At 50.8% G+C, this 24,003-nt stretch overlaps 3 protein-coding genes across 3 annotated transcripts in view; 2 read left to right on the forward strand and 1 right to left on the reverse strand.

The window, feature by feature from the left end:
* The window catches only part of CYTH3 (cytohesin 3), a 425,983-nt gene that overhangs the window by 88,361 nt on the left and 313,619 nt on the right, over positions 1-24,003 (reverse strand). The gene's annotated exons all lie outside the window — the stretch shown is intronic.
* On the forward strand, positions 280-12,074 carry LOC136046137 (uncharacterized). Its single transcript, XM_065732507.1, has 13 exons — positions 280-1,202; positions 2,381-2,597; positions 3,931-4,088; positions 4,434-4,535; positions 5,425-5,622; positions 6,098-6,657; positions 7,298-7,556; positions 7,644-7,854; positions 8,539-8,681; positions 9,042-9,155; positions 10,380-10,581; positions 10,954-11,055; positions 11,688-12,074. Exons 1-13 carry the CDS (start codon positions 332-334, stop codon positions 11,749-11,751), a joined length of 3,201 nt encoding a protein of 1,066 aa, XP_065588579.1. The 5' UTR covers positions 280-331; the 3' UTR covers positions 11,752-12,074.
* RNPS1 (RNA binding protein with serine rich domain 1) lies at positions 18,695-23,866 on the forward strand (the record flags this gene model as incomplete). Its single annotated transcript, XM_065733019.1, has 6 exons — positions 18,695-18,849; positions 19,046-19,237; positions 20,573-20,675; positions 21,452-21,605; positions 22,029-22,170; positions 23,473-23,866. Coding segments are annotated over 6 exons (852 nt in total), but the record flags the coding sequence as incomplete, so codon positions are not given.

Raw genomic sequence — 24,003 nt, forward strand, 5'->3', positions numbered from 1 at the left:
TCGAGATGCCCACGGGTGTGGGGCTTTTACGCCATTAAATCGCACTGGTGTGTTGCTGTGATTCCTAATTAGATTTTTTCTTTTCTCCCCCCTCCCCCTCCCCTCTCCCCGTGGCTGCTAAAGGAGCTGAGCTGGGAAATCCTTGTTCAAACCATTCTCTTCTCAGTCTGATTTTTGTGGGACTGCTGCCTTGCTTTGTGAAGCATCCAGAAGTATCGTCCTGGTGCCCCGCGCTGGCCCAGCAGCAGTTTCCTTCTGTGCTGTTGTGGCTGTCAGAAGGACAGTCCCCTTCTCCTCTAGGTCTGAGCTGAAGCAAATCTCAGCTGCCATCATGGGAGACGTCTGGCTGGTTGGACTGATGGGGCTCATGTACATCTGGTTTCCCAAGGCTGCTGCCCAGAATCCCATAAAAAACCCCAGGGACCAGAAAACAGAACATACCCTCTTGATTAACGAAATCAATGCTGACACCCCAGGAGAGGACACTTCAGAGTTTGTGGAGCTCTATCACACCAGTGGTCAAACAACCCGTTTGGATGGCTACTACCTGGTTTTCTACAATGGCAATGGAAACCAAGCCTATAGAGTACTGAACCTCCAGGGCAAGGCTACCAACAGCCAAGGCTTCTTTCTCATTGGCTCTGCTTCTGTGAACCCTGCAATAATTATTCCTAAGAACACTATCCAGAACGGCCCTGATGCGATCGCTGTGTATTATGGAAAAGGGAACTACAAGGAAGGCATGAGCGTCACGGGTAAAGGGCTGGTGGATGCCTTGGTCCATAAGACAAAGAAGACGGACAGAGCGGATACGTTGGTCAGGGTACTGACCCCCGGCAGAGATGCTTTGCTGGAGGACTCCACCTTCAGGTCTATGGACGAGTCAATCGAAAGGTGCCGTGGGGCAGATGCTCAGTGGTTCTTCCAAGTGGCTGTGCCTACCCCAGGCACAGATAACCACTGTGTCCTGACTCCTCAGCTGAACGCATCCACTGTCCTCATCAGTGAGGTCCACCCTGCCTCTCCTTTTGAAGATTTTGAGTTTATTGAGCTTCAGGGCCCCCATTCCACCGTGCTGAGGGACATCATCCTGGTGCTGATTGATGGTCGGACCAAAGACATTTATTTCACCATGGATGTTTATGGCAAAACCTCGTTGGATGGACTTCTTCTAATTGGCCCAGCACAAAGCAAAATCCCAGGTAAGGGCTGCATGTCAGTGGCTGCCTCGGAGCCACTGTGTAAATCCATTACTTGCTGGCATCTTGTCTTCTTTGGTACAATGTCTTGAACTTATAAAGGATGTATTAGGATGGGAGAGATTCAGAGAAGGTCAGGAAGGATGGCTAGTGCAGGGCTCTCCTCGGACGCAGGGGCTGTGCTCTCTCTGCACCATCTGCCAGCGCAGTTCCCACTCGTCCCTTCCTCTCAGTGCTCCCAGGCCACCAGAGGAGGAGGTGGAGGAAACGTCTCATTATTCTGGGCACTCAAAAGGAGATGTTGCAGCCAGGGTTGCTGACTCTGCAGATGCCTTGTGCAATTCTCCGACTCACAATTTGTGAGTCAGCGCCGTTCGTCACTCACAAATCTGGTTCCCATTTGCAATTCATGGAGGACACAGAGCAGGGCTGTGTTGGAGTCAGCAGATGGGACGTTCCACAGTGCCAAGCAAAGCTCAGGAGAGTGCTGTGCAGGAAGGGGGAAGCTGCAGCAGTCCGACCAAGGTGTGTCCTCGCTGCAGCAGCTCCATGGTGCATTGGTGCCCATACATTGTGGAGCTGCATCAGAGGGAGGGTGGAGGGGTGAGTGAAGGGTTCTGTGTCTTGCTGTCCTCAGCAGCTCTCGCTGGCTGCTAGGGAAATGGCTGGGGGCATAGGGAACAGTACATACAGGGAAGGAAATAGGGAAACTCCATCAAACTGCAGCCTTAATTCTGTCTGCTGGTATGCTGGACCTTTGCTGAGTACGTGTATATATGTAGAGCACGTGTGTTTGTGAGCAACAAGGATTGTTAGTGAAACGCTAGAACCAAATATTTCTGTTTTTAAATATTTTTGTGTATTGTCAGAATAACAGCTACCTTAAATCTTAGTTCATTTTGCAGGCATCCTCAGTGAATTAAAATTAGCAACATCACTTCTGCATCCGTTTCCCTGTTCCCCTGCTCACACCTGGAGCAGCTTCTCTGCCTGCAGCACCTGCACAGCAGAACGGGCACTGCTCAGGGTGCCCCTCCAGCCGCCTCCAGCCTGCAGAGCTGCCGTAACCAGCGAAATTTGGGCTATGAGAACGTGGGAAATATCAGGGAGCAGAAAGGTGTGTCTGATGTCTCTTGTGTGTCTGATGTGCTGTCCTTGTTCTTTTCCATGGTGGTGTGCAGTGGACTTGCCATTCCCAGAGAACTCCACTCGTCCTGTCCTCAGGGATGGCCCCAGCGCCATTGCTCTCTACAGAGGCAACAGCAGCAGCTTTGTCCCAGGGAGGGCACTGCCAGCAGCTGGCCTGCTGGATGCTTTCGTCTATACAAGCACAGAGGGACTGAGCCCTGAGCTGCTGGACACCCTGACACCAGGCAGACCTGCCTACAGGAGCGTGAGGTGAGATGGCTGGGAGGAGAGTTTGCTGTCACAGCGTTCCTCGCTGGCTGAGGTCAGCCCTGCCCATATCCTCAGCCCTCCTGAGAGTGGCACTGACTGCCAGGAGGTGGAGGCCACCTGGGGAGGTTGGGGGTGTGGGTACATCTGTCCCCAGCTGGGTCCCCACTGCCCTGTGCAAATGAGAGAGCTGATGGCACCTTGGATCACATTGCATCCCACCTGAGGCGGTGGGTTCTTGACATCCCCACTCAGGCCCCAGGCAGGGCAGGGCTGGAAGATGAGTGCTACCTTTAGGACAGTGTCTTCTTGTGGTTATGCACGTTCATTGATGACACCAAGCAGAGAGGTGCAGCTGACACAACAGAAAGGAGGGACAGCATCCAGAGGCACGTGAACAGGATCCAGGAGTGGGTACATGAGAACCTAATGAGGCTCAGCAAGGCCCAGTGTGGGGTGTTGCACTTGGGTTGGGGCAATCCCAGATGTGTGTACATCTGGGATAGTCTGGGAGTGCAGCAGTGTGCATTCACAGCCTGGAAGGCCAACTGTATCCTGGACTGCATCACCAGAGTGGGGACAGTGGGCAGGGAGGGGATTGTGCAGTCCCACCTGCAGTGCTGCATCCAGGTGTGGGGCACCCAACACGGGATGCTGCTCCAAAGGAAGGCACAAGGATGTTCAGAGATTGGAGCACCTCTCCTATGGAATAAGGCTGAAGAGATGGGACTGTGCAGCCTCGGGAAGAGAAAGCTCCAGGGACACCTCATTGCATCCTTCAAGTACTTGAAGGGTACCAGCAGTATTATGAACAGAGGGGGACTGATTTTTCACGCAGCCTGATAGGAGGCTACAGCCTTCCCTGAGGAGCTCTGTTCTGTGCAGCTCCTCATAGTGGGGCTTCATCTCCTTTTCTTTGAGCTGAGGTTCCTGCCTAAACATTTCACCCACAAGTTCTGCCTTTCTGGTTTCCCTAATTGTACGCCACTGCCCTTCCCAGTGCTCACAGCCTGAGCACAAGTGCCTCTGTACTAACTTACTTGTGTCCAGATAAGGCAAAAAAAAAGACTTAAAAAGAGATAAAAAAGAGTTAAAGGGTGCTGACGAGGCCCATGCTCTTCTCTTTTAAGGCTTAGGGAGCTCTTGGGCTTTTTTTTCAGACAAGGAGGTACTGATGAGGGTGGGATGTCTCTAGATCCCAAGAAAGGAGAATACTTCACCCTCTGGTGAGAATTTTCCCTGTCTGGTACAAGCAGATGTGAGTGGTGTGTGACGAGCACCCAGGTCTTTGGCTGTCAGGTTGTGTTCTGTCTCATTCTGCATCTGTCTCTTTCAGGCACCAGCTGGGAGATGTGTCCATGAGCCAGTGCAACTGCTGCTCAGTGACTCGGGACTCCTTGTCCTATATCTTCAGCAGACCCACCCCTGGCAGGGTCAATGATTGCCCCAGCAGACGCTTTAGTCAGACAGTTTCCTTTTGCCTTCGTGTAGCAGGTGGGTGATAGTTACCTCTGCTTCTGTAGGCTGGACCTCCAAAGGACCAGAGCATGTGCCCAAAGGCCAAGATATCTAGAATATCCCCCCTGGGTTGTTTTGGGGTGCACGTAAGTACACGAAAGGAAATGCAACCAGGGCTTCTGACTGTCCTCTGCAGTATTGTTATTTGTGGCCACTCTTTCTAGGCTGAAACTTTCTACTCTTCACTCCCACCCCTGGGGTGAAGTGTGGCCTTTTGTGCTTTCCAAATGATGAACAGGAGCTGAGTTGCTGCCCCAGAATGAGCTGGAGCTTTGCTTGAGGTAGCAGTAGCTGGGTAACAGTTAGCTTTTTGTTTCCTAGATTGCCAGGAGTGGCTCCCAAAGTCAGAAGAGATCCTGGTGACTCTGGTCCAGGCCCTTGACCAATCCTGCAGCTGTGGAGTTTTTCCAGCCTACTTCAAAGGTGAGGCAGTCAGGAGTGGAGCAGTCCAGGTGCTGTCAGTACTTAATGCTCATCTGCTTTTGATTTTTAGCACTGGGTTCCCTGCTGGACTGCATCCTCCTGGCTTGGATCTCAGCTAATCTGAACTTGGTTCTGATCATGAAAGTGTTGAGAGTTGAGCAGAGTGTGGTGCTGTTCTGCACTGTGCTCCATCTGCAGCTCTGGCAGCCAGCACACATCAGTGCTGATTTGCAAACCTTGAGCATTTGCAGTCAGATTATAGAATCATAGAATCATTAAGGTTGGAAAAGACCACTAAGATCATCTAGTCCAACTGTCAGCCCATCACCACCATGCCCACTGAACCAAGTCCCTAAGTGCCACATCTTCCCTTTTCTTGATGTGGCAACAGGGCTGACATCCCAGCTAGGAGATTGTTGCCTAGCTGGCCTTGTGATTCATACAAACTAAGCCAAATTGTGGCAGAAACACGAGTGGACTTACTGATCTGTGTTGTTTATCTGATGTTCCTGCTACATTAGTGCACAAATGGGATGGGCACATGTAGGTGCATGAAGATGAGGAGCATGCATTGTCAGCAACAATTTCAGCTCAGCATGTATAGAGACCCCAAAAAGATCATTTTATCTGCTGCTGGGGCTGCAAGCCTTCCAAAAAGAATGAGGACATCTGTGGGTGAGCTGTGTCATCTGGTCCCAGACACGAGCTGCCAGGCTCCCAGCATTGCACTGGTGGTAAAAGCTGCCCCACCAAACCCTTCTTTTGTGTCTGTCTGACCAGGGGGTAGTGGACATAGATGAGGAACTGACGAGCTCTGTGTCCCTTTCAGAAGTAAGTGCATCTTTAGAGATGTGGTGGCACTGAGACAGAGCTCTGCTTGCCTTGGCAGATCCAAAGGCAGCCTGCCAGGACCTGGGACTTGTGTTCACCACCCTGCTCACTGCGAAGTCAGAAGCCCAGCTGAGCAGCCTGCTGCTCACCTTCCAGACCTTCCTGGAGAGCCCCAGGGCTATGAGTTTTGATGGAACAAATATCACAGCAGAAAGCTCCTGCTTCAAGGATGTCCCTGAGCCAGACATGACCCCAGGTACTGGTCATCAGTCTTGTGTGTTGGGGAATGCTGTGTTTGAGGGTGGGCCTGTGGGTCTAGCTCTCCCAGGGTCAAAAATATGTTCAGCTCCTTTATTTTACTGGTGTCCATATGCAAACAAGCTGTGAGAAGCCAGGGAGGTGTTTTTCTTTACTCTCCTCTGGTTCCTCTGTGTGTAAGGGGCACCAACATAAGCTGGTGTGTTGTGAGGGGCAGATCCCGTCGCTTATGGGGCATCAGACTCGTGTAGGGCTGGCACAGCCTGGCTCCCAGTGGACACTGTGAAGGCCCATGAGGATCTCTGTGCGTTGGTGCAAGAGAAGAAATGTGTATGTTGTGGTGCTGGGCCAGCATCCCCAGTCTTCTGCTGAATGTGGTCAGACTCCAGCAGAACAATGTGCAGAGCTGTGTTCCTTGCCCAGGGTGCTGTGCATAGGCCCACGTTCCATTCATGACATTTTTGCTTTCCTAGGTGCCCCATCAGAGATACCACAAGGAACACCAGAGCCCTCTAGGCAATCAGGCAAGCTACTCATCAATGAGGTGAACCCAGACAACCCAGGGGGAAGAGAGGACACGGAGTACATAGAACTCTTCTACATTGGACAGACATCCTTTGACCTCCAGGGATACTGGTTGGTCCTCTACAATGGCAAAACTGGACGGGCCTACCGGGTGTTGGAGCTGTCTGGACACCACACAGACGAGCTGGGTTTCTTCCTGGTGGGAAGCAGTGCTGTGCACCCAGCACCCATGATCAGGCTGCCCCCCAACACCATCCAGAATGGGGCAGATGCTGTGGCTCTCTACTACAGCAGAGGCATGCGCTATGTGCTGAACATGGCTGTGACTGCTGAGGGGCTGGTGGACGCCGTGGTGTATACAGCCCGAGTGTCAGAGAAGGCAGAGCAGCTGCTCAAGGTGCTGGTACCAGGGCAGGGCATCTTGTATGAGAACGATTCACACAGCACTGAGGATGAATCTCTGAGTCGCTGCCACAGCCTGAGTGCTAGACTGCAGAGCAGCTTCCAGGTGGGTTGATGGCAGAATCTTGCTCTCCATCTGTGGTCACTGAGAAAGCAATGGTCACGATTCAGTGTGTCCTTGATTTGTGAAAGTGGGATGTTCTGCTGAGCCATTCCCCCTAACGAGCTGCTGCTGCTCTCACCTGCCCTCATCTGTGTGCCTCTTTTTGGCCAGGTAGCAGCTTCACACCCCATGCCTCAAAACCAGGAGATCCCCAGGGCAGCTCACGTGCCAACATCCCCAAAACCTGGGGGTCTGTTTGTGGGCAGCATCCAGGGGCCTTCAGTTACCCTGAGCCACTTCTTCAGCCCCACTTGCTTGGTGCCATCTCTGTGGTGTGTGGCACAGCACTGCACATCCCTGACACCCAGTTTCCCACAGGACAACGTGTGAAGGACCCTCCTTGTCCACCGGCAAGATTCATTTTTAATTTGTTCCCGTTGTTCCTTTCTAAATTTCAGCATCAAATAGGGCCCACGAGGCAATGCTGGCAGAGTGCAGAAGCTGGTTAAGGGAGGGCTGTGCTGCTGCACTGTCAATGTCTGCTGGGGTCAGGCCAGCACGGAGGAGTGGTGGGAAGCAGAATGGCTGCATCTCCTTCAGGCCTAACCAGGGCAGATGGCAGCAGCTCTTGTATCTCCTGCAGGTGACTATGATGACACCGCTCAGGGAGAACGCCTGCAGTGGCCCCTCCGCACCATCCCCACCTGCCATCCACATCAATGAGCTGGGCCTGGTGGGCAGCGGGACCATACGCTTCGTGGAGCTGGAAGGGCAGCCAGGGGCCAGCCTGGCAGGGCTCATCCTGCTCATCTTCGAGGGCCAGGAGGGCAGAGTACAACACAGCATCCCACTGAGAGGCAGCCTTGGGGAATCGGGGCTGCTACTGCTGGGCAGTGGGAGTGGTAAGGCAGGCAGTGGGCACAATGGGGTAGGCTGTGGACACCATGAAGTGGGCCCACTGTCAAGGTGTTCACCCCTGACATTTCTAGGTAGAACAGAGCTGACGTTCGAGGACATTTCTGCTGCTAGTGAAGGCTCCAGCGCTATTGCTCTGTACAGCACCAGTTTGATTCCTGGTGTCATGAAAGCAACATCAGAGAACCTAGTGGATGCTGTGGTGTTCACGTGCAGGCCGAGCACAGTGGGAGGACCCTTGGACTTCCTTGGCCCACTGTATGCTGTGCCCTGTGGGGATGACAGGTGAGGCCATCTCTCTGGAAGATATCTCTGGGTTCTTGGTTCCCAGAGCCTCGGCTGGCATGTCCCCAAACTTGCTGCCTTGTTTTGCATCCTGTGCAGCCAGGTGTATTCACCAGCCTTGAGATGGAAAACAGAGAGCTGGGCAGTGTATTGCAATGGAAAATGCTCCTACTTCAGCGTAGGACATCTCTTTCACTGCCAGGTGAACATTGCTTAACAAGGAATGGGGCTGAAACTTCCTCTTGGTAGGAGAGCTAGTAGAGTTTCTCCTTTTCACAAAATCAGCTCTTTTAGTTAAACCTGTCCTCTGCAGGTCCTCTGCTCCACTGTCACAGTGGCTGGGATGGAGGTTCTGTCTTGGCAACCTGCCCCTGGGAGCACACATGAACCAAGTGCAGTCATAGGAGTGCACTTTTCTCAGAAAATCAAGATCTACAGCTTCAGGCTGGTTGAAACATTGCACTGAAAGACCTCCTCCAGAAACCTGTCCCACTAAATAGGGTTGCTGTTGCCAAGCCCAAGTCCTCTCCAGCTGATGAGGTCAGCTGTGGTAGACTTGAAAAGGCTGATTTCAGCTCCAGCAAGCTGTCATCCCTGGCAGTGTCAGGATTGGGAACACTGAGGGAATTTGTGGTTGGAGCCTCTAAGACAGATGTTGAGCTTAGACTCCTTTTCCAGGGACAGGCCCGTGTCCTTGAGCCGCTGCCCCTCCGGCGATGCCAGCACAGAGCTGCAGTTTGCCATCTCAGAGCCTACTCCTGGTCTGCAGAACAACTGTTCCCAGGATTCCTTCACCGTGAGTCTGGACCTGTGCTTCCTGAAACCCAGTAAGCAGCGCTGCATGCCCCCACTGGCATGTGGGAGCAGCGTGGTGTGGGCTGTGGCTGCTTATGGGAGGTGGGGGGCTGGCAGGAACTTTCCCTGTGGTGTCGATGTGATGGAAAACACACCACCATCCCAAGCAGGCAGCCTTACTCGTGATTTTGGTGCATGCTTGTGAAGGTAGCTGCACATTTCATTTGAGGCTGCACCTCTTGCTCAAGGTCCCACCATATCCATGTCCTGCTGAGCTTCACTCCTGAGCTCAGATGGGAAGCTGAGCATTTAGCAAGGGGAATGTGGTGGGGAGGTAATCACTGGGGCCAAGCTGCACTCAGGCCGCAAGTTCTGTTCTTCTCTTTCCACAGACTGCTCAGCATGGATCTTGAACCACGGGAGGATGCTGGAAAGCTTGAGAAAGGCCTTGGTGAGCTCCCTGCAGGAGAATTGCTCCTGCGGTGTCTCTGAGCTCTACCTGCAAGGTTGGTGCTTCCCTCCACCTCCCTGGTTTGCAGCGTGCCCCTCTCAGCTGCTCCACTGGGCACCACAGGGCTGTGTCCCCACTCCTCAGGAGGGCCAGGAGGGCTCATTGCTTGGTGGCCAGTCCCTTCTCAGCCCAACCCACAGACTACTTGTGCTGAGAGGATCCACCATGGGCTGCTTACAGGGGAAGGGCAGCCTTGAGGGACCAACGAATGGGAGTTTCCAGGTTAGCCAAAGCATCTCAAAGCCACACATTCTTCTGTAGGTCAGATCTGAGGGCCAGTTCTGAAGCCAGAATTAGCCAGCCCCAGCCCAGAGGAGATGGGCCTCGTTACCCCTAGCAGGGGTGTCACACACTTTTAGAAATGGTCCTTGTCTCTTGTGCAGGGCTTCTGAGCCAGACAGCCTGGGATGGCAACTGTGATCTCCCCACTGAGTTGCTCATGTTGGTTATGATTTAGGACAGGAACAGGGGCAAAGCTGCCTCAGAAGGACTTTGTAAAGGATGCCCTCAGGTGTCTGTGAGACAAACTGAATATCCTAAACCTGCAAAGAGAACTTTGGTTCTCAACCCTTTCTCAGTCAGGCTCCTGTGTTTATTTGCAGTACCTGGAGCAACAAGTCACTTCTGGAAGTCTTATCCTAAAGCCCTATCACTGCTCAAGGGCAGAAAGAACAATTTCCTATTTATTGGCTGAACTTGAAGGAAATGAGGGTTTTGCAGTCATGCTGGCTGTCAGCCCTCCCTTGCCCAAACACTGTTTGATTTCTGTCATGTTGGATGGGATCCTGGTCAATCGGACCTAATACTTGGTCTAGTGGTTAGCAACCCTGCCTGTGGCAGGGGGGTTGAAACTTGATGATCCTTGGGGTCCCTTCCAATTCAAGCCATTCCATGATTGTATGAGTCTATGAACACCTCTTTGTTCCTTTTAACAGTTACAGACAGTTCTGACCGATGGGTAAAGATTATGAATTTGTGAAGCATAGTGCAAAGGATTTTAATGGATTGGGAGGACAACTCCTGGTCCATTTTGTAACTGAGAAAAACAAAAAGGTTGATCATGTGCTCAGGTTATGTTATGAATTGCAGTGCCCTGCAGCATTATTTCAGAGGGTGAAGAGGGCGTGGGGGCAGGAAGGGGTTTCTGGAGCAGGACTGAGGTGTTCCCATGCAGCAGGTATGTTCCCCCTGCTCAAGGCATGCTGGTGCTTCTCTACAGAGCTGAACATGACATGTGCAGACTCCCTGGTGAAGATCTCGGGCCAGATGCGTGCTCCACTGCCAGTGCAGAAGCAGTTCATGGAGAGCTGGCGCCAGGACCTCCTAGCCAGCCCCTACCAGTTCTCTGTGGATGGGAGAATGCTGGAAACCAGCCCCGAGTGTATCGCCCAAAGGAGCACACCGGTGTCATCACAGAGCAGCTGTGAGTGGAAGCAGAGCTGGGCATGGGGACCTGCATCCAGTGCAAGCAAGGCACACCTGGTGCTGCTGCTTATACGAGCTGTCTTCTGACACTGATGGGTGATTGGGAGAGAGGTAACGATGGCTGGCTCCTCCGGTGTAAGGGGTGACGTGGCAGTCACTTTGCCATCTTGGTGTCCCAGGAAGTTTGGGTGCCTGCATCCACCTGTGGGGCTGGGGTAGCTCCATTCAAGAAGTCTCAAAGCTGGCTGCTTGAAGACAGCTGGAGCTAGAGTACTGGGAGGTGTTTGCAGGCAGGTGGAAGAGGGGGCTGGAGCTGGCACCCCGTGGTGGGCAGGGTCCTGACTGCAACACCCCATCTCTGCCTTCACACCCCCAGCCTCCCCCCGCGGCTGGGAGATCGCTCTGTTTGTCGTGGGAGCTCTGCTGCTCGTGCTTGTGCTGGTGGGCCTGGCATTGCACTACATCAAAAGGTGAGAAAATGACCATAAGGTAATCAGTGATAAAACCATGCGTGGAAGGCTGAAGTGATGGATGGTTGAGAATAGTCTTAAGACAGCTTTCACGTGATGGCACTGCTTTAAACATTTACTCAATGGCCCCAGCATTGTTAGCAGGCTGCTTAGCACTCAACTGGTCAGAAGTAGTGTTAGTGGATGGGTTATTTAACCAACTCAGGTGATTTATTTCCATGAAGATTCTGTGATCTTCTTTTATCATTGGCTAGGGTGCAAGTGTTAGAAGAGAGAGAAGTTCTTAAGTCACATTTGAGGGATGGAAAACTCAGGAAGTATTTTACAAGGGAGTGTAAAAATGTACTGTCAGTCAGGTTTAGGGAATCTCCTTCAGAAATCAGAGTGGTTTAAAGTCGACTTGTGCCAGATGATGGTAGGCGTTCTGCCTCATTTTTCCCCAAAATGCTAACAGACTCAAGTCAGTGACTGAAGGCTGTTCATCCAGCCTCTTCATTTCAAGTACAAAGCTGAGATGAAGAGTGAGTGCCTGGTGCCCAGACACAGGAGGGGAGATGGAACAATCATTCTCAGCTTTCTGTAAAAGAGCAGAGTAACTGATCTTTCATTTTACTTTGTTTGTTGCTTTTCAGACGTCTCCAAAATTACACCAACATTGAATTGAACGACTGCACAGAGATGGAAGCAGATTTCTGATGCTCCCAGGCACAGCTACAGTGGCAGAGCCACCACCACCAGGAGTGGGCTTGTGTCTGCAGGTGGCAGACCAGCTGTCCAGCTCCCTCTTCCTCCAGGACCTGCAGTATTCCAGTGTATATATGCATGTGTGGGTACATATACAGGTGTATACACACACATACACATACATATACAAAATGCCTGAATTATTTTTATACTTCTAAATGTTTACCTCAAACTAAAAGAGTTGAAAGAAACAGGCAAATCTTGTGCTGTGGTGACCAGAAAGAAACTTCCTTGGCTCATGCATAGTCCTACAGCAGTGAAAGTCTTTCAGCCTTCCCTGATGCCCTCTTGTCCAGACAAGGGGGTGCAGCAGCTCTGTACCACCAGCAGTTGGGGTCTCCGGGCTTTCTCTGCAGATAACCCATTTAGCCCTTAGGCTGCCACAGCCTCTGAAGCATTAGCTTTGTGCCTTTGTCCTCGTGCAGTTCCGACTCACCCTGCTGTCAGTGCAGCCCTGCTAGAGCACCCTGCCATCACAAAGGGTCAGAGGAGCTCTATCCTGAGCTGGCTGAAGTTCAGTACTGTGGATAAGGGCTGTGAAGGGGATGCAGAGCTGGCTGGCCAGCACAGCATTGTGTCTCGTGTCTGTAAGTGCTGCTTTGAGAGAAGCAAAAGCAACCATTTATGAGCCACTGTAGAGAAAGTCTGGGTATGCATTTATGACTGCACCCTCTGGGCTCCCACTTCCCCATGCAAGGAATGCATGGTAAGGACAATGGGGAGGGAGGCAGTCACACACCATGTACATGGGGATATACCTGTAAATATGGGAACAGTGCACGTAGGCATGTGTGCACGTCTGCTACAACAGTGGAGTTTTTTTCTGTTTTCTATCAGCTTCCTTCACCTGCAGACATCCTTGGAGAAAATGAGTGCTGCATCTGCTGCTCAGCAGACATACCAGGGGGCTTCACCTCCCCAAAGAAACGGCCCCCAGGAAACCACAGCGCAGCACAATGGTTTTCAGATTACAGCATGGACCAGAGATCACAGTAGGTGGCCACTGCCAAGCAGATGCCATCCACACATCTCCAAATCCCTATTCCACAGGCACGTTTTATCTGTCAAGAAGGCACAGAGACTGCTGCAGAACATCTACAGAAAGCCAGGGGAGGAACAGCACTCGTTTGGTTGTACAACTTTGTGCTGTACTTCTTCCATGGCAAAAATGAGGGTAATTAACCAGATGTAGACTGCACTTTGATCTAGAGCTGTTTGCAGCTAAAGGCCATCCTACACCCTTTTACACACGTGAGTGACCTTGTTGACAAGAGCTTGGGAGGGAGGGTGGTGGAGATCCGCTGAGACTCAGGCTGCTTGCTGCAGGAGGTGGCTGGTGCTGCATGCTGGGCCCTTCCTCCTTCTCTTGCCCATCCCCAGCCCCCCACATGTCACACAGTGTCAGACAGTTCAGCTCCAGTTCTAGTTAACCCCTTACACTTTGCTGGGTAAAGAGCTGGCAGGAGGGCCAGGCCCAGAGAGTGGTGGTGAATGGAGTTATACCCAGCTGGCAACCAGTCACAAATGATGGTCCTCAGGAATCAGTTTTGGGGCTTGTTCTGTCTAATGTCTTTATTGATGGCCTGGATGAGGGCATTGAGTGCACCCTCAGTAAGTCTGCAGATGACATCATGTTGGGGGGAAGCATCGATCTGCCTGGAGGTAGTGAGGCCCTACAGAGGGATCTGGACAGGCTGGATCCCTGGGCTGAGCCAATGGAATCAGGTTCAACAAGACCAAGAGCCGGGTCCTGCACTTTGGCCACAATAACCCCAGGCAGTGCTACAGGCCTGGGGCAGAGCAGCTGGAAGGCTGTGTGGAGGAAATGGACCTGGGGGTGTTGGTCAGTGCTCAGCTGAACATGAGCCAGCAGCGTGCCTATACAGCCAAGAAGGCCAACGGCATCCTGGCTTGTGTCAGAAATAGTGCAGCCAGCAGGACAGGGAGGTGACTGACCCACTGTACTCAGCCGCAGTGCTGTGTTCTGCTCTGGGCCCCTCACTACAGGGCAAGACACCGAGGCCCTGGAGCATGTCCAGAGAAGAGCAACGGATCTGTGAGGGGTGTGGAGCACAAGTCTGATAGGGAGCAGCTGAGGGAATGGGATGGCTCAGTGTGGAGAGGAGAAGCTCAGGGGAGACCTTATTGCTCTCTATAACTCCCTGGATGGAGGCTGTGTGGAGCTGGAGGTCAGCCTCTGCTCCCAGGTAACAGCAACAGGAGGAGAGGGAATGGCCTTAAGTTGTGCCGGGGAACGTTCAGGCTGGGTATTAGGAAATACTTCTCAGAAAGAGCGGTGGGGCACTGGCACAGGCTGCCCAGGGAGGTGCTGGACTCGCCAACCCTGGAAGCGCTGGAGAAGCACAGAGGTGCGGCCCTGAGGGACAGGGTCAGGCACGGCACGCTGAGCCGAGCAGCACCGCGCCCCACGCGGCTCGGCACCTGCCGGAGCTCGCAGCACGGGCAGCCCCAGGCCCACACACGGGCGGTCCCCGCTCCTCGCAGCCGGGCTGAGCGGACGGCACTGCCGGGACACGGCCCGGGAGCAGAGCCCGGATCGCGGGGGAGGAGCCGGGCGCTTAGCTCAGACGGAGGGCTGCGGGCCCGCAAAGCCGCTGTGCGTTCCTGCGAACGGTTTTGATGATTACTAAATCGTAGTCTGTCTAGCTTGCGAAACTACGGTTGGGCCCTTTCCACTGCTCTCCCAATGGTCGGGTGCTCCAAGTCTTCACCTGTACGTCATCACCAGGTGGAACTGAGCGTGCCGGGGGCTCCAAAAGCAGAGCGAATTCGAGAGATGTGGCACTTTGGGGCATTGATCATCTTCCCTAAAGGAATTAAATATGAGCGTAAATCTGATTCTCACCCCAGTGTCGTTCCCAGGAGGAGCTGGAACCTGGTGTGCTCTCCCATACAACTCACGTGAACTTCCACCTGAGCTCATGTTCTTGGGAGCCAGGGGTAAGGCTTGTGTACGCACAGGGGCTCCGAACCTTGGAATTATTTTCTTGAAACACCATTTTACTTGTTCCTGTGCTTTCTTGGTGCAATAGAGAAAGGCTTCTGGCCGTCCTGAATAATTAACCACCAAAGCCAATAAACATCGATAAGGACTCTGCGCGGTAACTGTGAGAAGTCAAGGTGCCAACCAGCCTCCCTTTCGGTAACGGCCCAAGCGTGTTTCTTCCTACCTGTGGGGTCATCCCTCAAACACTGCAGACACATTCCTACCACACCACCAGAACAGAGGCGCATCCTTTACGCAAATCACACACCGTGAAGCCGCGCCTACACGCTTTTAAGGCCACCGCGCTTCGGGAACCGTCACAGAGCAGATCGCCCACAGCACCCCGCTCCGGAGGCAGAGTTGGCGATGCCCACAGGAACCCCCGCAGCCGGCCCGGGACAACACCCTCACGCGGAGCACCGCCGGCGGCGCCTTTAAGACGCCCCGCCCGTTGCCCCTCCCTCACCCCGTGACGTCATCACTGTTGGCCGCTCGGAGGCTGTTCCCGCCCGCGCGACGCGGAGGGAGCGGCGGGCGTAGAGGATGTGAGTGTGGCCGGGGCTGTGTGGCGAAGCGGGCATCGGCCTCCATCCGCCCGGCCGCCGCTCGGGGCGGCATCGCCGCAGCTCAGGACCTCCCAGGGGAGCGGGCGGGAGCAGACGGGGGGGATATGGCGAGAGGCGAGGGACAGCGATGGCGCCGCGGCCTACCGCGGCCGGGGCGGGGGGGAGGCGGGAGGCGGGAGGCCGGGGCGGAGCCGGGCCTGGGGCCTGCAGCGGAACTGCGGCCGTGGGTCGCGGCGCTTCCCGCGCCTGGAGCGCCCCGCGGGCCTCGCTCTGCCCGGCGCAGCGGCCGAGCTCCGGCCCCGCGCTGCTCCTCCTCGCGTGGAGCTGCGGAGAGCTCACGCCGGGGAAGCTTTCCCCTGCCTTGCAAACGACGAGCTGTAAACACGCTGCCGTTGCAGGGCGCGCCTGCCGTGCTGCGAGGATGGCGGAGAGCCGGGGTCGCTGCCTTGCTTGCAGCTCTCTAAGAACGCGGGGCTCTGCAGAGCGGCTTCTCAGAGCTCAGGGATCGGCTCACCTGTTACAGTGCTCTAGGCCGGCTGGGCTGGGTGCTACAAGAACGCTGAGATGTTAGGGATATCGGGTTTTGTTTCCTTTTTAGGAGGGACGGATGTTGCTTAGAAATGCACTCATGGTGCAGTGTTATTCTTTACGGAGATGTGTTGCAGTGAATGCCTGAGCATGTACAGGTGAAAGTGCCCAGAGGCTGCGTCTCCCAGGCTGAGGTTTCCAATTGAAACTTTCTTTGCAAAGGGATATTTGGATGGAAAAACAACAGTGGTTAGCTTAAAGGCTGCCTAAAAGCTGCATCTTACGGAAGTTTGCTGGATGTGTCAGCATCATTTGGCTGTTTGTTTTGGTAAGTGCCAGCCCTGTGGGTGCTCAGAGGAGTGGTGCTGGTGGCAGGTGGTTACCTGCAGTGCTTCCTAGTGCTCTGGCAGCAGGCAGGATGATGGTAAAGCACTTGTTGGTCCTTCTGAGCTCTCACTTCCCATCTTCCAGCAACGTGCAGCTGGAACCAGCTGCTGGTGGGAAATGGTTTTTGAGCTAGTGGTGTCCTGGTGTAATGGTGTGAGAGGATTTGGCACATAGGAAATAATGTAGAAATATTAAAAGCCTGAGTGGTGTGCTCAGGAGAAGAGGGGCAGGAAAGGCTGCTTTGATCTGAAACTTGGCTGTTCTTTTCTTTGGAGTAGGTCACCTGGTCTGACACGGTGACTTTATATTTCTGAGCTGGCACTTGGCACTAATTTTGCCTTTGATGTACCTCCTGGTGCACCAGTGTCGTGCAGTGTGGTGACTGTGTCGTGCCACTGCTGATGATGCTGGCAGTTCACAGAGATGCTTGTGCCTGTTCTTTGGGAAAAAATACATTTGGGAAAAAATGTTTCCTGTGTGGGTAGGTAATAGGTGTCACACCAAACGTATCCGCTGAGTTATTTTTGAGCTTATTAAAATGTATGTGGTGGGAGCTTTGTGATCCAGGTAGAATTAACAAAATGCAGCTGTGTGTTTAGATGTCAGTGTGTGTGATAGATGCAGCCCTCTCACAGGAGATGTCTGGACTTGAGCTAATTTCAGTGTTAAACAATGGAGTGTTGAATCTGTTGCCTTCTGGATCTAGATGTAAGAAGGAACTGCTGGGAGCTAGATGAGGTCAGGATCTAGTTAAGACGTCCAGCTAAGAAATTGAGTGGGATCCCATTGTTGTGGCAGAGCAGCTGACTGACCCTTCAGTCTGATCTTTAGGAGTCTGGGGGAGTTTTGGGGGGAGTTTTCTGGAGCTGAAAAGAGCCATAACTGAATGCTTTTGTTGTTGTTACTGTTATCTGAATCCTGGGAAGAAAATTCTCTAACTCTGATGTGGTATTAGAGAGCAGCATTTCTGTATCCCTCACCATAGGTACCAGGCAGCTTGCCAAGTGTGGGCTCTGAGTTTGGGTTCTACATGTGAACAGTTAATACGTACATCTGCAGTACGTGGATACATATATTCTTTTCCAAGTGCTCATTCACATATGCTCATGTCCCTCTGGTCATGCGTGGTTGCATTGAGGGTGGTTGTATACCCTCTTACTTTATCCCCACTTTGACATCACCAGCTTCATCTCAGAGTCTTCTGGTTGACCTTTAGCTTTTTTTCTTAGACCATAGTGAGCAACTTCCAAAACTGTGTGTGAAAACGCAAGGCAGATGTCCTTGCACCAGGTGAGATGGAGAGATCAGTAGTCTGTCATGACTCCAGTTCTTCTTATGGAGTGGAATTAAGAGGAAACAAGGCTGATCACACACCAAGCAGAGTTGAAATGGAAGGTTTTAGAACTAGCACTCATTGATTTCTCTTGCTCTACTGATATATTGCTCCTTAAACTAATCTACTGATCCCTATTGCTGGATAAACCAGTTTATATCGCTGCTCAGCAGCCCTTTCTTCCTGCCAGGCATGTGTTCTGTGGTACAGAGTGACTCTGGGGGAAACCAGAGCTTGCTCCTCAGGAGATGAGGATGTTGTTGAGAGGCATGAGCTGCATGTGCATCTTGCATAAGAGAAGGATGTCCTCTGTTTGCCTTCTGGGGGAGTGTATAGTGAAGATACTTTTGCACTTATATGAATATCAAATTCTATAACTTCAAACTTGTGAGTTGGCCCAGGGGCTGGCTGTAGCTGCCATGCAGTGCTATGCCTGGCTGCAATGCCCTGGAGAGGTCACCTGTCCTCTGCTATGCTGCCATGGCTGCACTGCAGGTCTGCTGTTCTGTGTCTGTTCACTTCTGGTTTCTAAGTGCTCTTATGTTGTGTCTTGGCTGGTCTTTGGAGTCTGTTGCTCTCTATTAGGGGTCAGTTCTCAGAATCGAGGAGTTAGAACTGAGATTTGACACAAGTGAGGCCCTTTTGGTGCTGGTTTGGATGCCTCTGAAGCAGGGAGAATGGAGGAATGAAAAAGAATTGTTTGCTAGGAGACAGAAAATAACAAAAAATCCATCACTAGGTAATCTTTCCATCCAAATTTTCAAGGCCTAGTGAAGGTGGGAATGTTGTAGGTTATTAAGGCTGTCTCAGCAAGGGTAAGGAGACGGGGAAACATCTCTGTGTGAACTTGTACAGTTTCTGTATGTTGTAGCTATTGTCCTCAAAGCTGCTATTCTGCATTGTAAAACATTTTCCTTTTATTTTTTCTAAAAATGCCAAACTTACCTAATGCTGTAACTCTGCTCTTGTGGTAGCCTTGTGACTTTTGAAGTTCACTGCATTGTGTTGCTGTTCTGTTCCTTGTTTGAGTGTGGTTTTTCATATTAAACAATCCCTTCTGCAATGTATTCTTGAAGGGCTCCCTCACCAACCAAACGCAAGGATCGGTCTGAGGAGAAATCAAAGGACCGCTCCAAGGACAAAGCCACCAAGGAGTCGGGTGAGAAGGATCGTGGTCGGGACAAGACGCGCAAGAGGCGCAGCGCTTCCAGTGGGAGCAGCAGTACCAGGTAGCTCCCCTTACAGGCAGCAACCAGTGCATGTTCTCACAAGCCACCTGTGGTTTGCTGAATTCCCCATGTCTTGGATTTAACAAAAGCTTTCAGTTGCGTTGGTCACAGTGAGGTGACTAAATTAAGGGGTTTTGGCTTTGTGAGGTACAGGTTCTTTTCTGGGTATTCACTCAAGTTTTTCTTCCCTTAACAGGTCCCGCTCCAGCTCCACTTCCAGTTCAGGATCCAGTTCCAGCACTGGTTCCAGCAGTGGCTCGAGCTCCTCTTCAGCCTCCAGCCGCTCTGGGAGCTCCAGCACCTCACGCAGTTCCAGTTCCAGCAGCTCCTCTGGGTCCCCCAGTCCATCTCGACGGAGACATGACAACAGGAGACGGTCCCGCTCCAAGTGAGTTCTCTTCCTCTTCCAGGAGTTACTAGAGAGCAGATTAACTTTCTTGTAGAACGTGAGATTGCGATCAGAACAGATTTTTGGCAAGGACAGTTTGCTTTCTCTGTAACGTAGAGGTCTGAATTTTGATGGAATGGCTGTATTCCTTCTGGTGGCAGTCAGAGCAGACACCTTGTGGAGATTGCTCATTTTTAAGGATGATTGCTATGTGCTGTATTTTGTAGAGGCAGTTTTAATCAGTGTTTACCCACTAGAATGGGAAAATGGAGCATTAGATGACAGTAGAGGACTTAATGTTTCCTGTGTGACAGTAGAGGACTTAATGTTTCCTGTGTGACAGTAGAGGACTTAATGTTTCCTGTGTGACAGTAGAGGACTTAATGTTTCCTGTGTGACAGTAGAGGACTTAATGTTTCCTGTGAGTTGTAGTTAGGATTGACAGAAAAGTCAGGACTGAAAACTGTGGGTAAGCATGCAGGTACATATTGTCATATATGTAAAAAATATAAGTGGGGAGGCTGGTGGAAGAATTTTTTCTGTAAGGGTAGCAGTCAAACTGTTGTAATGCCCATATGACTTTTTTGTTTGGATAACTCTAAATAATTACTAAGACTGAGGAAGGCTAGTTAAAATCAAGTGCAACATTGTAATCCAGTTTGCTTTGTGTATCCTTCAATTTACGAACAGTGAGATTTGGAAGAAGCACAAATACAGATGCTCCGTGTGCTGAGATTTGGGGTTTTCTTTTTGGTTGGTTTTTCTTGTTTGTTTGGTTTTTTTTTTTTTTTTTTTTTTGTAATTTTAAAAGCCTGCAAACAAACTGTAATACACAGTTATTTAAATAATTCAAATGTCATGTTTTTCACTTTCTGTAGTGAACAGAAGAGACAGACAGGTCACTCGATCCATTATTTGTTTGTCTGTGGTATGCTTTGGTGCTTCTGTCCTTCTTTTGCCTCTTTAGTTGTTATCACATTATTATTTCTGTTTTAGGAACTGCAGAGTTCTTTACTGTTAGCTATAACTTTGAGTAAATACTTGGTACATTTAAATTTGTAACCTTAGCTAACCTACAATATATGTAAAGAAAGCCCCTTTCATTCCAGAAGGTTCTAAAGCAGAAGCAGACAAGGCAGATATAAATCTTAACGTGTTTCTGAGTGGAACACAAGCACTACCCCACCAGTTCCTAGTTTGTAGTGACTTTAAGAAAAAAGCTACCTCCACAAGAAAAATGTTACTTTTTCTTTAAATCGTGTGATAAAGGTTGGCTTCTAGTTCTTGTCTTCTTGTTTGCCCTGGATACTGTAAATGTTTTCTTGTCAAAATCAGGTCCAAGCCACCCAAGAGAGATGAAAAGGAGCGGAAGCGGCGCAGCCCATCACCCAGACCTACAAAAGTGCATGTTGGGAGGCTCACTAGAAACGTGACCAAGGTAATGGTCTGCTCTAGTGCCAAGCACGTGCATTTCTTGTGGGCATGTTGGTGGCTTTTTTCAAAGCCTTCCAAGTTTTTGTTGCTGGACTGCTGCCAGAACACTGCTGTTGGAAGTTCTTGCTTTGTGTCCAGATTGATGAAGTGAGGAAGGCTTCAGTGGAACTTCCCCAAGTCAAATCAAGCACAGGCTTTTGAGATTTAATAGTGTTAAAAGTTCTGTGTGCTTTGTTGGTGCCCCAAAGCTTGTACTTTCCTAGGAAGAAAGCTGTGGAAGTCAGGGGAATGGTAGAAATCACCTGGGAGGCATTGAGGACACTTGGAGGTTCACAGGAAGAATCTGAGGGCAGGACTGGCTGGACTTGTCTTTGCTATGATGTGGTTTAAAGGTCTGCAGAAGTACAATTTTAGGGTGCTGAAAAAATGTTATTATTAAAAATATTAAGAATTGTACATTAAGGCTTTTGAAGTGAGGACTCAAGTTCACTTTTCTGAGGTCCTCAGGGAGGTTTTTACACTAGTGCAGCTTTTGTAGCCTGTGATGATGTTCAGCCAGTAATTCTGTTAAGGTCGGGAACGATCTGAAGTGAAACAGACATCAGTAGAGGTTGTGGTAATCCAGTGTCCTTTCCACACCTGATTAGTGAAATAGTCTCCTGCAGGTGGCATTGATTTAAAGCTGATTTGGTGCTGAGTACAGCTTGAATTTACTGCTCTGTTCCAGCCAGACCTGCTCGGTGAGGCTGGTATACATCCTTAAGTTCTCTTTCTTGGCAGGATCACATCATGGAAATTTTTTCCACTTATGGAAAGATTAAAATGATTGACATGCCAGTTGACAGGCTGAATCCACACCTCTCCAAAGGCTATGCTTATGTGGAGTTCGAGAACCCAGATGATGCTGAGAAAGCCCTGAAACACATGGATGGAGGTAGGTGTCAAATGCTGCAAGGAGGCAGGGTGCGTTGAAAGAGTTCTTTGGAGCAGGTGGATTTGATGTGAAAATGAGATAAGATGATGTGGTACCCTTTGGAGAACTGATCTGATCTGCTGCCATTCTGTTTTCAGCCCAAATGGCTTCAGCTTTTGTGTGGTTTCAGTACAGATTGAAAGAAAAAAAAAAACAAACTACTATTGAAATGATGCTTTTCTTCCAAAATCATTTAAATTTCTATGAAAATCCTTCATTGTCTGATGGGATACTTAGTTGAGAAATCTGGTGTGTACTTGGCTTCTGAGTGTAATGGAAATACGAGTGCAGGGTTGTGTTGCTTGTGACGAAGCGATGAGTTGCAGTAACTTGATTTGTTGGTGCTGGAGAGTACTTACCTTATTTTTGTGACTTCCTGGAAAGGTCAGATCGATGGGCAGGAGATCACGGCCACAGCTGTCCTGGCACCGCGGCCTAGGCCGCCTCCTCGGCGCTTCAGCCCTCCCAGGAGGATGCTGCCACCACCACCAATGTGGCGTAGGTCACCCCCTCGCATGAGGAGAAGGTGAGAGCTGTGACAATTCTTACTTCCTTCTCTGTGTAACAAGAATTTAACACGGTTGTCCCAGCATGAGGACAACTTCATCTCATTGGACTTGATCTCCCGCTCCAAATGACAGTTTAAAAAACAAAAAACAACCAGTGAAGAACAAGCAGGCCATCTTGGGGGCGTCATCTGAACTCAGATTGTACTTCTGAATTGCTTAATGTCAGCACTGACCTGCTGTGCTCTTACTTCCTGAATGCAGTCCCTCAGAAGTGTCCAGGTCCCAGCCTTTCCCTTCCGTGTAGTGCTTTGAGGTGAAGTGAGGACGGACTTGTGGCTGGCTGGTAGAATGTTCTTGGCAGCCTGCTCTGGTTGCTTTTTGTCTGCAGCTCTTGTACCTCCCTTCTGTGAATGGGAGAATGGCAGTAAAGCAGTCCTCCTGCACCAGGAGTGTGCTGTGACCCCAAGGAGGGACCTGACCTGTGCATTCGTTGTGTGACTCAGGGCTGCCTGAGTACTCCAGGCTACAAAAAACTTAACACTGACGTTCTCAGCACGTGGGTGAGCTCTGCGATCTTGGAAGCCTGCTGGGACTCTTGTCATTACTGATGCAATTCCAGATTGGGACCAGCTGAGTGCAGGACAGGTACAGATTGAAAAATGGGAGCGCAGCACAAGAGCCACTGTTGGTCCTCAGCAGAGTGTGCTTTGCACTGCAGTCTGGTGAATGCTGGGTTGGATGGTTTGTGTGCTTCACTGATCTCTTCCTGTCTTGTCAGACTCCATTAATATTCTGTGCCTGGAACCTCAGTGTCAGGATTAATTAACTGGTGGCTGGATTAATTAATTAATTAAGTACTGCTCATCTTAAAGCTCAGCTATTTCCTTAGAGATGGGCTTGCTATAAGAAGGATATCTGTGGTACTGTGTGACCTGCTTAAATCCTGAACAGTACTTCAGGAGCCAAAGTTTCAGATTTTCCTTTCAGGTTAAGGAAAATGTGATGTGGAATGAACTTGTTTATTGTGTGTGAGGTAGAAAATAAGATTATTGTGTGTTATTGGGTATGAAGAAGTCTTTCAAATTCTGAAGCAGAGAGATGGTAGCTAGAAAACTCCTGCTGGAATATTCTTGTGTAGAGTTGCCTTCTCGCTTTCTGGAGTTTGCTGCTGTTTGTTGGATCTCCTTCAGAGTGGTTTGTGGGATTTTTCTGGAGGGGGTGCAAGGGCTCCGTTCGCAGGGCTGGTAGATGAAGTGACACGTTGCTGGAAGCTCTGCCCGTGTCTCCTCACAGACGTTTCCTTCGTCCTTCCCCGCTAGGTCGCGCTCTCCGAGGCGCAGATCTCCCGTCCGCCGGCGATCCAGGTCGAGGTCCCCGGGACGGAGGCGCCATCGCAGCCGCTCCAGCTCAAACTCCTCACGATGAAGCAAAAGGACTGGACAGCTTTTTATTTTTTAACTTAAATTCCACGAAGATAAATATTGTACCTTTTTTTAATAATGGGTCTAGGTAAGGAAGGGAGAGGGGGAGAGAGAATCCTGGCAGTGAGGGTAACCCAGGGGGAGAAGGCAGAGTTCCTGGCCATTGAGAAGCCTCTGCTGTGTGGGGCTTCTAGTTTCCTGGCAACAAATTTGTGTTTTTGAAAAGTGGCTTTGATTTATTTTTTATTTTTATTTTTTAAGGCTATAATAAAACCAACATCGCTTCTGGATAGATGTTATAGCCTCTTTCTCCTGTCAGCAGCTGCTGCTTGATGAGTTCTGATTGCTTAGCGCGCTGTACAGATGAGCATGTAAATCTTGAGCTGTATTGGAAATGCTGTAGAGTAGGATGGGGCAGTGAAGCTGATG

This window comes from Cyrtonyx montezumae, unplaced genomic scaffold (genome assembly GCF_038088225.1).
Source record: "Cyrtonyx montezumae isolate F1298 unplaced genomic scaffold, pur_monq_1.0 scaffold_16, whole genome shotgun sequence".
NCBI lineage: Eukaryota > Metazoa > Chordata > Aves > Galliformes > Odontophoridae > Cyrtonyx > Cyrtonyx montezumae.